This window comes from Peromyscus leucopus, chromosome 12 (assembly GCF_004664715.2).
Source record: "Peromyscus leucopus breed LL Stock chromosome 12, UCI_PerLeu_2.1, whole genome shotgun sequence".
Lineage (NCBI taxonomy): Eukaryota > Metazoa > Chordata > Mammalia > Rodentia > Cricetidae > Peromyscus > Peromyscus leucopus.
In genome coordinates, this window is record NC_051073.1 from 32,191,990 (window position 1) to 32,208,769 (window position 16,780).

A 16,780-nucleotide genomic window follows, 5' to 3' on the forward strand; every position below is an offset into this window, starting at 1 on the left:
TTTTCCTTTTAGCAAGATCCACAAGAAAAGGATAGAGTATCATGCTTAAGAGGGAACAGATTTTGTGTTTTTTGGCAACATACTAAATCCTCTGTTGCTATATTTGGTTCTCTGTAAATAGTGGCTTGTACAAGTGCAAGGCAAGGATCAATGCTGGTGTTCTTCATTCAGCCACAGCCAAACTTGGTATGGAAAGTGGAGCTCTTGTGTTTGCCTGTTGATTCCAACAGGCTTGCAGCTCATTTATTGATCAGCAGCATTCCACAGTATGGATTCCTGCTTTGCTTTTTAAATCTATCAATTCATGCATGCTTTTCTATAATAGTTTTCCTCTGCTTAACTGACAGCAGATGGAATGATTCAATCTGGACAGAAGTGTTAAGACTTCACCACATCAATGTGGTTATCTTCCACTATTTAGTCAAATAGATGCTTGGAGAACTGGCACATCACAGGATGGGCATAAGCCCCAACCCCCAAGCAAAAGGCCTAAATGGTTGTTGGTTGTCCTCAGAGAAAACACTTCAGTAAGAAATCTAAGACTGTTGTCCACTCCTTTGAGTTCTGGTTGTGACCTCTTGGATTCTCCAGCTCCACAAAAAGTCCCAAACACTTCATGAGACATTTGAAGAAACAGCAGAAATGTCTTTGATGCCCAGTTATCTAAAGGGAAGACCCATACAAACACCTAAGCAAAGATAATTATCCGTTAATTTCTGATGAAGTTGTAAGTCTTCTCTGGTCATAAACTGACTTTAAGAAAACCACTAAAGGCGATAAATAATTGTGGTAGAATAAGATGTGTTTACATTCTTTCCCCCAAATTTGAGAACACATATCTCATACAGAAATAGGGATCTTACAGATGAGGGCTGTGAAATAACAAACACTAGTCTAAATTCTACAAGTAGAGCTAATTTGTAACCACAAAGGGGCCTTACCTATGCAAAGAGGAGGTGGAAGAGAATGGGAGAGTACCACCAGGTGAGGGGGACTGGTTTTGAATAAGGATGAAGGGACCAGTGCTGAAGGACTGTGGAAACTGAAATCAGAAAGGACACAGATGTTCTCTAGGAGCTTGTGAACAAGCTGCAGCCTGTGCTTTGTAGCCCACCATGACAAATCCTGTGCAAGATGCCCAACAGGTGCAGAACTGTAAAATAATCTGTTTGTGTTGTCTTAAGTCATTATATTTGTAGTAAATTTTTAGAGCAGCCATAAATCCCTCTTATACTACCCTAATCTACGTCGGACTGTAATGGCAGCTGTGCCAAGTTATTTCACCTGCATTGCTGGAGGATATTCTGATTTAAGACTGCTTTCCAAATTCACATTTCCATATTAAAGAACAATTAATAAGAAAAAAAGAGAGTCTACGTAGTGAGTATTATTCCTTCATAATAGAAACTCTTAAAAACATCTTCTCCAGGGCCACTTCTTTCACATCAGTCAATTGCACAAAAGTTCCCTTGTTTGTTGTTGATTTGTCTTTTGATATTGCTTATAGAAAATTCTATGCTGACAAATGTGGAGATAAAATTGTAAGGACATGTTCCCCAAAGGGTCAAACAAATACCTTAGAAGCATCATACTGAAAAACTTCTCAAGACTCCTGCTGTTATGTCATTAATCCATTTCACTTGCTCTTCCATTATAAACATCTGTTTCCTAATCCACTCCAAACTGTAACAAATAAATGTCATGGCTCTGGAAATTAACCTCATAGTTTATAAAATCTAAGATGTGATTTTCAAATGATATCTACAAGTATTTTAAACACAGAGGAAGCAGGTTTAGTTACTAGAAGTGCAGACCCAATCATTAAAGTCACATTAAATTATTTATTGAGCAAATTACAGAAAATGACATCTGTTTTCTCTTACAAAGGTTTCCATGATTTTATATGAGTGACACAGACAGGAGTCCTGCTTTTGAAGTATAACAATAAAAAAATCACATGATTTTACAATAATAAAGTCAAGATTTAAGAGATATACATTATTCATTAGTTAACAATGACAGCATAGTAGAGATTACTCGACTTCCCTTTCTGGACATGTGAAATCAAGGTGTGGTGATTTCTCACAGAACTAACAAACCTGGAATCTCACTGTATGTCAATGCTGTAAGATATGAGTCCTATTATTAGTTTTCAGTTTACCTTATTGAGTGATAAATATAAAGTTTATCATATTGTGTATCTTTCTCTTTACAAAAGCATTTCACCTTACCTAGCTGTACACAATGAAAACAAAAGGAATCCATGTTTCCCTTTAAATATATGCATTTTAAAATGAAACCAAGAACTCACATGAAGGTTTCCCTACATCATACATCTTGAAAAATACCTATATGGAATAGTGTTTGTAAATCGGATAGGATGTCCACAAGTATACATCTCCTACACATGAAACCAAGAGTGTACAAATCATTACCTTTGGCTCTAGCCACAGCACAGAACAAAACAAAACAAAACAAAATCTACCTCTATTGTATAAAGAGAAAAGTTCACATCTTAGGTAAAAAGGAAGAAAACCTAATTAAGAATTTTATATTCTAAAGGAACTAATCTTAGGCTAAAATTTAGTAGTCAGAAATCATTCAAAAAGAAACTTATTGGGGCTGGTGTGGCCCTTTCTAGTAGAGCAGGTGTCCCTGTTGACTTACACAACACAACAAAATTGGTAAATTACATTTAAATCTATTATAATTCCTTGTAGTTTAAAAGGCAAATGTAGAAAATGTCATTGGATCAATATAAACTGGTCAAAACTTCAAGAATATTTCCTTGATTAATCACTTCACATCACAAAATGTTTCAAGCAAATAAAAGCTCATAACAGAAATTTAAAAGTTAAGACATTTAACTATAATGACTAATTTTATAGTTTAAAAATTCCCAGAAAGCACTAAGAGTAAAAATGCTATGCAATATTCTACAAGTCTGACCTGTGACCTACTGCCATGACTACGTGACCATGGCAATTAGCATTGTGAAGCTCTCGAAACTGAGCTTGCCTGGCTGGCTCCATTCATCCCCCAAACACGAAAGCCATCCTTCTTTTATAGTTTATATATGAGTTTCAGCTAGTTTGTGACACAAGTGTTAGCCTATTCTTTCTGAAATCATTTTCATCAAAGGTTTCACGTTGGGATGGTGGATTTAAAGGATTCCTCAAACTGGAGATTTTTTTTTTTTAAAGAGATTTGGTTTTCACTTGTCCCTCTTGCCTTAATATTATCTGAAAGATGTCCATTATGCACTCTGCAGGAGAGGGTTAAAAAAAAAAAAAAGACACCAAACAAGCTTAGTCCTCGGTGTCTCTTACACATTGATATCCCAGGCTGACTTCAGTTTGGGTTCCATATAGCTTCTGCTGTCCTGCCACAGCTGGGAAGGAGATCCATCACAGGAACCCTGCCTGCCATCAATACCCCTTTGTAACTGCAGCGATTGAGTGAACTCTTTCCATCTTCAATAACCGACACAGTGTCGACATCTGCTTCCAATAAAGTTGTTTCTTTTTTTTTTTTTTCTCAAATAGAGTAAATCCGCTGACTGAGATCGTAAAGGGGGTGCTTCCCCCTCCCTTTCCATGCAAGCGATTTTTTTTTCCACCATATTGTGCAACTTTTCCTCCCAGGCAAGTCAAAACAAGGGGGAGGGGGAGCTGAAAAGGAACATTCTTAGTCCGGTGCCACGGAAACACAATGTATATCTGTCAAATACAAAGTTAGGTGGCTTGATGACACCGTCCTCCTAACTTCAGAGACAGCAATGTATAGAGTTGTGAATGAATATGACTCAGACTCAGCCTGCATACCACTAAATGTTGAATTAACTTTCCTTCAGAAACACCATGTTAAAAACTCAGAGTCAATTAAGAAGTTAATACTCCGCCCCCCCACACACACACCATAAGATGAGAGAGATGCATTCTCTTTGCAATGACTCCTTACAGAAAAGCCGTCACTGGTTTATTTGGCTGCTGAAGAATGACTATGCAACATGAAGAAAAAAGGATATTTGTGAGTTCAATTTAATAAGCAACTTGTTGAACTGATGGTCATTTGTGGAGGCTGTGAGTTATTTGAACATCTATACTGTAAGTCAGGTACATCTGTATGTTTTCAAACTTTCACAGTCTTTCTTATTAGGTAGGATTATCCCATTTTTATCATGAGGTAAATAAATGAAGTTCCAAATCACACAATAAACCATGGCTAAGTCAGCATTCAATGAAGAACCAAGCTTACACTAACCCTCCTGTTCCCCTCCTCTCCTATCAGTCAAAACATGTGTCCCTGCCTTGTCCATCACTACTGCCACTCCCACTGGCTAGTTCAGCAAACACTACTTCACACGGGACAGAAATCAATTTATAAAAATGTAGTCCCTGTCACTTGAATTACAGCTACCCCTGTCAGTCACATAGTGAGCCTAAAGCTGCTTCCTTTCTCATATTCTGCAAGCTTAGAAATGGACAAACACTATTTGTAAAATAAATGACAAGCTCATATAGGCATCCTCTAGAATATTCTTTTAATCCTCCAAAATCAAGGAATGTATTCTTCAGTATTTTGGGGGCAATATAACTATTTTGGGGAGTTAGGATAATGCAAATTTTAAAAAGAAGTGGCTAAGAGAAAAATTTGAAAAGTTAGCTAACTTTCTTGATTTATAAAAATGTTTAGAATCTAAACATTAGAAGTTCTTTACAAATTCACAAGGAAAGATCAAATATCCTGTGTGGACTCTGATAGTCAACACTATGCTGTTTCTTACTTTAGATAGTCCATTGGTGGAATAATAGATTACATACAGAATTATAAAGTTTTCCAGTGTCAAGTTTATAGGTTTTCAGACAGACTGAAAGAAATTGACACTGTAAAACAGGCAGAGGAAGAGTGGATCTAATGAAGTGAGTGTGGCAGGTGGTGGATCTAATGAAGTGAGTGAGGCAGGTGGTGGATCTAATGAAGTGAGTGTGGCAGGTGGTACCCACCCTGCAATATAGCAGTCATACTCTGAAGTGAGAAATCCAGGTCCAGAGTGTAATAGCACTTTACATGCACATGAATTCAGATTATTTATTATGCTATGTTTTAGCTCCCTTTATTATTTCTGCTTGTTACAGTAATGTCAAAACATTGAGTGATGCTGGACAGTAGACAGGTTACCTCTCCTTTTACTAGATTTTGATGTATTCCTTTGATGACAGTGTACCATTGATACCCATGCTTGTTCTCTAAGGAAGAGCATATGTCTATGTTGCGTGCAATAGAAGTCAGATTTTTCATTTTCCTTAGGCCTCATGCCAAATGTGTTGCCTGTAGTTATGAGGCGATAAGAGCAAAATCACTAAATTACCTGTTTTCTCTTTCAATCTAATTTGATGGCAAAGAAAGAAGCAGAGAGTTGGCTCTCTCAGCCTCATCTCAACTTGGAATAGCCAACAGAAGAAGCTCTTTGAGTTCTCACTGTGGCACTGTTCTAAGAGACTGCAGTGTAAGTCAGTATGTTCGAAGGCAAGACCAGATAACAGCCAGTGATTCTCCCCGCGGGAGTTGCTGAGAACTTGGTTCTCAAAACTTAGGAGGACTCAAGCCAAAATGAATTTGACAGATTCATTCAACTCTGTGGTCCACATATTTGTGCAGATAACAAATAAAACAATTTTTGTTATCAAAGTCCAGATAAAAATGCACAGAATTTAATTAGGCCACTGTCTGGAAATTTAAGTTTATATACCAGCGAGTGGAAGGTGCCATGAGTCTAGACTATATTGGGAAAAATATGAAGACTGTGTTAAGTAAAATCAAGATGAAGAAACGATGGAGTCTATGGAGACAAGCAAGGACATGGGTTTATAATGCAAACACAGCTGGAGGAGAAACTAATGTCCCCGATACAGCCAAGGAAAATGTCAGGAAACGAGCTGTGAGAATTCTGCCGAACCGCTTGTTTGGTCGTTAATGTGTAAAGTATTCACACCCATGACGTACTCAATTAAAACCAGAAAGGAGCACGTTTCTCAACATTCTGTTTCGTGTGGGTTGAGAGAGATGGGGAAATTTGTGGAACATTATCAAATGAGAGCATCAGCACTACAATCACTTCCAATGTCAACGATGGCTGGGAGCAACTGAAAGGAAGAACAGACTGTGTCTTTGATTTGGTAATCAGCACTCCTTCTTAATCCCAACCTTGGCTGAATCTCTTAAGGTTAATCCCAACATCACTTTCTTTTTATCTGTGTGCCATGCGAGGCTCACTCCTCAAGCTTCCCCTTTCTAATCCAGTTTCTGTAATTAAAGTATAAACTTACATCTATTGCCCCTTTTACTTTTCTGTAATTTTTGAGAAACTAATTACACTTAGAAGAAAATTAAAATATTGCCAAATCCTCCAATTATAACATTACATACAGAATACATGACTTGTCAGGTCACAATGGTGAGGGACAGTCAGCACTTTGTCACATGTCTACATCCTCTCCTAATATGGCTCATTTGAATTCATTCCAGGAAATGAATTCATTCAAAGTATGACTTCCAAAACTTCCACGAATGAGTGGTTAGAAATTAGAAAAAATCAGTTACTGGTATCCACAGGTATCATGGCTAAATGCATTGTCTTTCCTGTGTTGAGCTATGCATAACCTCTATTCTAAATTATTAAGATGGGATGGACTGTAAAGTTTGAGTTCATTAACCTAAACTTTCTTGTTAGCCAACCTCCTAGAACTCTTTGGGAGACATCAAAGTAATAAAATACCCTATCATTTGTGGCCCTTCCAAAGAAAGTGCCTTTTCAAGCTGCACATATGTGTCTGCAAACTAAGGGAGATAGCATGGAATTAAATCTTCACTGAGATTCAATATAAATGCATTGCTGCACTGGTTTGTCTATGGCAGTGCCCCTGTTACAGGCTGAAACCCTTGAGGTACCCTCGGAAGCACAGACCCAGCGCATCACCGACACTTGGAAGATCTGTGCTTCAACACGTTTTGGCCAGTGCTTTTCTGAGAGCAAGTTCTTTAAACAGAACTCAACAACTGTTACAATATTTAAAAAAAAATTACATCCCTCCAAAATATCCCCTCCATGCTCAACCAAAGTTTCTGTATTTCTACAAAAAAAAATAGATGAAGAGAGAGCTACAAAATGGTTTTCCTGAAAGAATGAGCATTTTCCTTTGGTGGCTCATCTTTTGACAAGGCGGCTGGTTCCAAAAGAAAAAAGAAGAAACAAACAAAAACTACCCAACGTACTGGTAAAAGGTGAGTAATGAGACGTCGCACAGCTGACAAAGGCTCAGATGAGGGAAAACAGACAAAATGCTTCTCCTCAATGACTAGGACCCACTCTGTTTTCTCCAGAAAAGGTTCAAATGGAAAGACAATGGCCTCATATGTCCTCTTCTCCATCCATGCTTCCTGTGTCCCATTGCTGGATAGGAAATCCCCATGGCATCTTTTCCCAGTGGGACCTGGGATTCAGGCTGCAACAGGGTCTGCTAATACCATGCTTCAGTACCAAGCTGATTCTTTGCTCTTGTCCTGATGCTGAAGACCTAAAAATGATGAGAATGGAAAATGATGAAGAACAAGCATACACATGTAGCAGTCACAAATGCTCATGACCTACAATACACTGACTACAGAAAGTGAAATCCTGGCAATCATGAGAAATGACCAAAGGATAACCTGGTCTCTAAAAAGGAACACAGAATATGAGAAGAATGCTGTACTAGAACAATGCTTTTAATACAATAGAAATTCTTTGCTGTGTTTTATTTTTTATTTTCTTGGATTAGGAGTGCATTAAAATTGGAAATTGTACCTTAACTTTAAGAGGAGATGATAGTGTAAAAGAAAACAGACATAAACAACTTGAACATTTGAACAATGCTTCAGTTAAAACTTCCAGCAATTAGACTTGTGGACTAATATATTCAGTTGTTTTAAAATGTATTTCATTCAGAGGAGCATCATTAAAATCACAGCAAGTGGTTAAATATGATTAAACATGGAGTTTAGCACTATTGATAAGCTAGTAGGCCATATTGTGACTAGTACAGACCGATATTATATTTATTAATTTCCTTCTTTTAACATCTTTCTCATCATGAATTCAAAGTGGGCTCAGGAAAGCCTGAGGGACATTGCAATCAAATGAGATTAAATTAAGTATAAAACGGATGTGTAAACACATCTAACGTACAACTGATAGGTAAAATAGAAAGTTGATTAAAGAGGGTATATATAAAATGTGATTCTGACTTAGGTCTACTACAGTCATTTAACTCATTTCTGATACAGGCAGTTTGCAGAAGAATTGTCCCTCAAACCCACCTGAAGTCAAGTTTTAGTTTTGGTAGATACTCCTTGCTTTTTTTTGAGATGTTACTGATAAACACACACATAGATATTGAATGCACATATTAAAATATTTTTACATACATATATATATTGAAACAATTACCACAGTCAGTTATGTCTACCACAGCTTTCAGTTTCCTTTATTTTTATATCAGAGGCATATAATTTGGAAGGGTAAACACTCTTGATGAATTCTTCAGTCATTCAGAACCAAATATCAAAATGTAAAGTGAGGCCTCCAAGTGTGGGTAGGAAGATATGACAATTGTTATATGGGTGTCAGGATATTAGGCTTTTTTCCTGACCCTTTATTTAAAAGTGGTATCAGTCTTTGTTGAATATTAGAAATCTAAAAAAAAATCAAAAAAGGATAGTTTTACATTTTGATTGTTACTATAACAGTATTTCTTGTCCTTCCAAATATCAAGGAATTTTTTTTTATCAAATAATGATATCATTACAAACACTGTCATTGGATGCAGATATTAAGACAACAACATAATATGACGGAGAATAAATAGAAGGAACACAGGAAGCACATCAGAATTGCAAGGACCAGTCTACCCAGAAGAAAGCACTAGAGTATGGACTAAAGGCAACATGGGTTTCAAAAGAATGGTCTATTATTTTCTAAGATTACTGGCATTTCACCTAGGGCAGAATGTCTACTCCAGTTTCCAAAAAGGGAAGAGGAGGATAAAAAAGATGGTGAGGGGAAAGGAAGAAAAATAAAGGATCAGGAATGTATCACGACACTTGTTTGCTTTACTCATTTTCAAATAACTGTGGGTAGAATAATTTGCAACCTGACGTAGTCTCTGTGGGGTGACTTGTATAATCTAAGCCACCTTTACTGACAATTTGCTGACTACATGAATATTTTTTTCATTATTAGTACTTCTCATCTTCGAGGTGACACAGTATTTCCAGCTGAAGACTGCATCAATCTATAGAATGTCAGCACTACAAGTCATGAATACCATTGTAATCATCAAATGGTTTGACTTTTTTTCCTTTTAAAATCAAGGCAATTCCTAGTTTGATGTGCAAAGATATATGACTCCTTCAGATCATGTGAGCATTTTGTCACAGCTAAGTATGGTATTACTTAAGATGGACCCCAAATTTTCAGCCAGAATAGCAGAAATCATTCTCTCATTATAAATGCATCTCTTCCATGTTTGATTCCATGTGTCAATGTCACTCCAGAGTATAGTTTAAAAAAAAACCAGTCCATCTGCCAATTCATCTATAACCTCACAGGCATTAAACAGCTATTGGATCCTGATGGTTTAGCTTCTTCTTGGTGGAAAGACATAAATAAAATCTTTGCTTTAATTTCCACGCATAATTTTCTGTAAATTTCAAAATAAATATAATTTTAAAAAGAACAGTGAGAAAAGACCTTACTAATACATTGATTGCATCATAAATGCAGGACTGCCATTTTTCTAGTAAAGACGATTGCAGGAGGTGATTCAGGATACTTAAGAACCAGTCACTTAGTTTTTACCCAACAAAATGAAGGGAGACAAAGTTGTTAATTATGATCCTTAGGTGGTCTACATATGTACCACCATTTTCCAAAACTTCTTGCAAGCTACAATCTTTGCTCCTATTTGGACTCCCTTTGCTTGTCCAATTCCAATCAAATCTATAGAAAATTAGGTCCTAACACATTCTGAAATGTGGTGGTATTCTAATTGTACTGAAATGTGATTTTGATTGTATGTTAATAAATAAAGTTGCCCGGGGGTCAGAGCTATTAGAGCCATAGACAGAGTGTGGAGGTGGTGGCGCACGCCTTTAATCCCATAGATCTCTGTGTGTTCAGGGATACAGCCAGCATTGGAGACATATGCCTTTAAGACCTGGGGGGCTGTACATACAGACAGTGACGAGGCAGTCACGTGTTTGGGTTTACAACCAATGAGAAGGCAGAATGACTATGAAACGACTTACACACAGGGAAATAGCTCTCTTTTGGAAAGCTGGAATCACGACAGGAGGAAGGGTGAGATTTTAGCTCTGAGCTCTGACCTCTTGGCTTTCTCTTTTACATTGGTTCTGTGTTTCTTATTTAATAAGACAGTTGGTTACATCTACACTGAAACTTCCACTGGCTATCAGGAATCCCCAGGTTTATTTTCCTTGTGATATCAATTCTACTTTGGTTTTATTCTTCAGTCCATAGGCTATTTTTGTAGGAAGGAGAATGAAAAGCATGAGGACAAGGCTAGCTAACATTCTTAGGATTTGCATATGCCAAGCTCTGTGCTAGGTATTTTACATGAAACGACTCAGTCATGCTTTGATATGCATCTTACTCAACAAGATTGTAGAAATCAGGGGAAGCGATGGCAGAGGCAGGTTAGTAAAGAGGCATTCTGATGTCAGAGACGATAGTCTTAATGACAGCATATATGTGCACCTTATATGAATGGTGTTGGTTGTAAGTATTGGCAGTATGACAGTACCCACACTCAACCTAACTCCTAAGTAAATAGCGTCTCACAAAATAAGAACACAAAATGCTAAGCGATTTTTATAATCCCCTTTCAACTCTTTAAATATACATATACCACATTTTTTCTGAACCGATATCAAGACTAGGATGAATCTCTTTTTAACAACTACATTAACTTGATGTTTGTTTCTCAAACATAATAAAGAATTACATTATAGTCGGTTTTGCTTTAGACCATTACATTGGTATAATAGGCTATGTCACATCAACTAATGGACTCTTCTGTGTTTATTTGTAATGTAATTGCTCCAGACCCATCCACTTCCCTAGTGTGAACTTTTTCAAAATAAAGGACATTTGATTCATGGCCTTTTGCTTGTTTATTATAAATCAGAAGTAAACAAGGAAACAAAATATCACATTATTGACTTTGGAGACTGAATGGGAGATGTACTTAGGAAAAGAGCCTGAAAGAAACTAAAAGCTCAGAAACACATTTCCTCATTTCAGTTCCAACACCAACACCACCTGATCACCACAGAAGAGAAGAAAATATCCATACCCAAGCAAACAAACTTGGAGTAATTAGGACGGGAGAGAAAAATGGTCACGGTAGAGGATCACAGTTTGCTTTCATTTCAACGTCTGTGAGTCTGGAAGTCTGTCTGCTCAGGGTCTTGAAACAAATGCTGCAAACCGGGAAGCTGATTGACAGCAGAGGTTGCTCCAATAGCATTCTAGAGGCTCAGATCTAAGATCAAGACACCAGAAGACTCTGTGTTGGATGAAAGTTTGCTTCCTGGTTCATAGTGGTTCCTTCTCACTGTATCCTAAAGGGGAAGTGTGTGTGTGTGTGTGTGTGTGTGTGTGTGTGTGTGTGTGTTTTCTCAAGCCCTTCAGAAGAGAATGGATCCCATTCCTAAGGACTCGGCCCCTGTCACTTATCTCATCCTCCAAAGGCCTCACTTAATACCAACAACATAGAAGTCAGGATTTCAACACAAACTTTGGAGAGGACACCAACATCCAGATCACAGCACTGACTGAATCTTACAAGGATGTTACTGGGACCAACTTTCCCACCCCTGGGGGGAAAGTCATACTCTAAATTTCAAGAGGCAACAGTTTCACAGGTTGGATGGTATCTGGCAAAGGCTGTGGACATAAGAATCAGAATAGCAACTATCTGTAGGTAAACATGAGAAGTCTAAAGTCTTCACCCTCCCTAACTTCTTTCAACTCCAAAGAATTTTGTGAAAATATACTGAAGCTCCCAAAAACTCCCATGGGGGACACAGGAATTGGCTCAGTGAGGATTCTGTTAAGTTTACAGGAACATCTGCACCCCACAGTGGAAAAGGTGGCATGGGCAACTCTGGATGAGCATCTTGGAGGGATCACAACTGCAAAGATGAGTTTGCTGCCAAGTTTAATAAGCAGTAGAGAATGCATAAAGAACAGGGGAGAGGAGGGAAAGATTTGAAATCAGGGGTAGAACAGGAATGAAACAGCAACACCAAAAGGCAGATTGCAAACTACTAATTAGGTGTTTGCATAACTGTCTAGAACTAAGAGCTAAATCCCATGGAGAGAATGAAAGAATAACTTGAAAAGTTTCAACTGTAAACGGGCTTTTTGTTTCAAAGTGGGAGCAATGGCAAATCACTAGATTAATTAAAGAATAGCTAGACTATCCAGCATGGAGGTTGGAGGTGGGCACAAAGTTCCACCCCTAGCTGAGGAGCTACTGGCGATTGATAGCAGCATGAAGAGTTAGCTTTCTTTAATGGTGTGTCCCTTGGTAGGTCTAACACACTCCAGAGGATGCCCATATTCTGAGGAGTGTAAAGGTAAAATAGGACTTGATAGGATTTTTAAAAATGAGAACACAAAGTTGGGTGGGTACTAAATGAGGTATGGACCTTGAAGGAGTTGGAGGAGGGAAATGAATATGATCAAAATACAATGTATGAAAGTATCAAAGAATTAACAAAATATTTAAAAGAAGAGCTGGACAAAAGAAGATATCATTTTTCTGCTATTAGGAAGATGTCATAAATAATAAACTGAAGTGAGCATTCCACACTGCTGCAGAGCTGGGTTTGGGGAACTCTCTGGTTGCCAGTCATATCCCGCTAGATGAACATGTTCAATGTATAAGGAAGCATGATCATTTGAAAATGCTATCCACCACACCTCTTTAAATAAAAAAAAAAAAGTTTCCAATTTTTTGTTGTTGTTTTTGCTAGAGATAAAAGAAGTAACTATACAATGGAAAACATACTATTGAAATAAGGAGAGAAATTATATATATAAAACACAAGAGTGGGGATGAAATATTATGACCTTAAAAGGAAACAAAGTAATTAGTAAGTATAAACTGTTCATCTCACAGACTTTAAGGGGTTACATGCAAGTCATTTACATAATAATGACACTTGCTATTAGATTAACAAGCTGGCAACTTATTCCTGTATTCAAAACTAAAATAAATACCCAGCTCTGCTATGCTAAAAGTAAATAGTACATATTACAAACTTAAATGCATACAACACTGTGTTGGATGCTGTGCCAAATATCCAACTTGCACCCACTTGACAAAATGACAAATGACTACAGAGACATTCAAGAGACAGTCATATGCATTTCTATGACTTTATAAAATTAGCACTGCAAATGATAATACAACTGCATCTGCTTGCCTGAGGCTGGGGTAATCAGGTTAAATGTAAGTTAAAGCTTCCTAAATAAGATCCATGTGAACATAGCACCTTACTATTAACTTTGAGGAGGGATGGAGAATACAAGCAAAAGCTACCCATCTGGTGAACTGTAATGTGATTTCAGGTGGATATCAAAACAGATGAAGTATAATCACCATACATCTTTTATAACTTCTTAAACAAATCACTTAAATCTCAGCGCATCTCAGAATTCTTATTTTTAAAACTATGATCAATAGTATTTAGAGAGTAAAAGGTCTAAGTAATAGTTTATTCCACCATTGTGCTCAATATCTTTAAGGTATGTTTAGATCTGTGAGTAATCACCAGTCTTTATACTGAAGAGCAGATCACAGCAGCATTATCTTTGGGAAACTGCATATGTACCTTTACTTTATTCCTTTGGGAGGCTTCCTAGCAATTATTCTTTAGTGAGACAATCCTCTGCAGATATATATCATTTGAGTGCAAATGGACATACATACACATATGCACATGCATTTACATAAACATATACATAAGCATGAATATGTTTGCTATCGGCATGAGTTCTTTAGGAGTTACAAACTTCTTTTTGAAAACTTACTTGTATTATTGCTGAAACCACATATACAGACACTTATAATTGCATATTTAATTGTGGTGTCCAAATGTGCTCAAGATGATTATAACACTCACTTTTTAAATATTTAATTTATTTTTATAATTATTATTATAGATTTAGCAAGTCTAATTGTATACATTATTTCACTGTTAATGAATATGGACACCACGTGATTATGACTTTCTCACCATTTTATCTTTAATCAAATTTTGTGCTTTTCAAAGATTAAAGTTCTCCTTGATTATTATGTGCTTTTTGAGCATTAGATAAGAGTACTTTTTCTCATATGTTATAAGTATTTTTGTCTATTTGATGATTTAACTCCGTACTTAATACATAAAAGATGCATTCTTGAACCAGATATAAAGTTAAATTCATTCCATATGACATTTCAATAACATTTATCAACTCAGTATTACAACTCTTGCACATGAACAATGAATGATAGCTCACTATGGACGTAAAGGACTTACTAGTGAAAGGAGACCTTTCTACTTATAGAGATATTTTCTGGAGGCACATTTACAACCTGCTTAAAAATCTCCACAGAAACAGTACTGTCAGGGACAATGAGGTGAAAACTGCCTGAACTTGTCAAAATGTCTTTAAGTTCAGATTCAAAAGAAGAGTAGAAATGTAAACCCCACCAAACTCAAAGTTGCTTTTAGACAATAATTCACTACGTTGTGGTAGGAAGGGCCGCACCTGTACACCTGAGGCAAATACTGTGGGTGACAAAGCCGTTTACTGCCAGGTGTTTCCAATTGCTCTTGTTTTCCCAGGCCCAGACAACAAGCCACAGTAGTCAGCCTCCACTCTTAGAGCCTTCCTTGCTCCAAAACCACAGACCCTGCTGCACAGGGGCCTCCAGCCTTTGCCTTTGGCATCTGTTCTGTGTCCACCTGGATGGGCATCTGGCAGGTACTGACAGCATTACAGATATGAGACAATCGCTACAAAACTGAACCTGTGGCTGATGTAAACTATACACAGTGACTGGTAGTCTCTTTCTTTCTTTTTTTTTTTTTAATTATCATAATGGGCATATACTGAGTTCTATGCCTGAATGTCAGTGTGACTGAGCACCTCCTGGGTGGTAAGATTGTAGGATCATGGGCAAGATAGGGAATGTAGACACTGCTTACCCATTCAGGAAACTCATTTCAAACACAGATAGGAAGACATCTTAAACATAGGGATAAAAATTAACAAAGAAAGAAAGAAATGAAATATATTCTTTTGTAAATTCCCTACAAGCTACAGACTTTCTCTCAGAACTGAGAAAAGCAAGACCAAAGAGAGGAAAAAGTTTGGATCACTTATTGTAACTAAAACCACACATTATAATGCTCTCAAGAGATTCTAACTATCCAGACATCTGTTGGATAACACATGCACATGCAGCCAAATATGCATCTTTAAAGAGATTTCTAGGTTATGCCATGACAGTTTTACGATTCAGAAAATAGATCATCCAACCAGAGAAAGAGCTAATCTGAGACCATTGCCCGAGGCCCCCACTCCCCCAAAAGAGAACACTTATATCTGGGAATATGAATTATTAAAAGATTCCAAATTTAAAAATGACTTCAAAACTGCTTAAATACCAGCATATTTTAATATGAATTTGGCTTAAGTCATCAATCTCTCCATTGAAGCAAAATGTATTAGAAGAGACTCGACCGTAGGATGCCCTGAATGTGTATAAATTCCTGTTGTGACATCAGTGGGGTTTTCTGTTGCCTTGTGACCTGGATGCAAACTTGCTCTCTGACATGTTCCAGAAAAGTCTATTCAATCCTAGTAAATGTAGATAGGGCTTCAGTGATACTAAAGATGCTAGGTGCCACTTGATATTCACAAGCAAAGCCAGCATGAAATACACTTTAGAACACATGCCTGTGGTTTAAAAAAAAAAATGAACTCAACTTTCTCACATATCAGGTTGTATCCACAAGAAAAAAATGGCACATTTTGCCTCTCATCAGTCCTTTGCAAGACTTTTTTTGGCATGTCATCCTTTCACCAAGGAATTCAGAACATATTGGCCACAGACAACTGTTTGTGAAACCTTATATTGTTGATAAATAGAACAATAAGAGGAAAGTACAGCAGCCTGAAAGGGAATAAAGATAACTGTAAATTCCTCAGGCCACGGAGAATTCTTTCCCAGAATCCTTGCAGCCTACTTGAAAGCTGATGCAAAATTGGCTGAGAATGAATTCTGAAACAGATTTCTTCATTCGAGCTGTTCCTTTAGATGGTTTCTAATGCAAGCTATTCACACAGCAGAACAATCGTGAAAGGATTATTTGCTGATACTCAAAAACCCTGACCCATGAAACACATTTCAGTGTCTGCACGTTCTCCACTGAAAGTCATGAATCATCATCTGGGTTTGTTTGTTTGTTTGTTTGTTTTTGTTTGGTTGGTGTTTTTTTTTTTCCTACACAGCTTCTTTTTGGTGAAGAAAAGATTTCCCCAAAGAACCAATAATATTATTTGAAAAGTTCCCAAATTCCCAGCTGCAGCTAGTAGAAAACACTGCCTTACAAAAACATTTGAAGAGTTTCTAAACATACAGAATTGATAAAATAATTT

General features: G+C 37.1%; 1 protein-coding gene across 5 annotated transcripts in view; it reads right to left on the reverse strand.

Annotated features, from left to right (window-relative positions):
* Positions 1-1,821: 1,821 nt before the first annotated feature.
* Positions 1,822-16,780, reverse strand: part of Vgll3 (vestigial like family member 3) — a 46,766-nt gene continuing 31,807 nt past the window's right edge. For all 5 annotated transcript variants that reach the window (XM_028892674.2, XM_028892672.2, XM_028892675.2 and 2 more), the window contains exon 4: positions 1,822-7,577. In XM_028892674.2, coding sequence (XP_028748507.1) covers positions 7,534-7,577 — 44 coding nt within the window. In that variant the 3' untranslated portion in view covers positions 1,822-7,533. The remainder of the gene's footprint in view (positions 7,578-16,780) is intronic.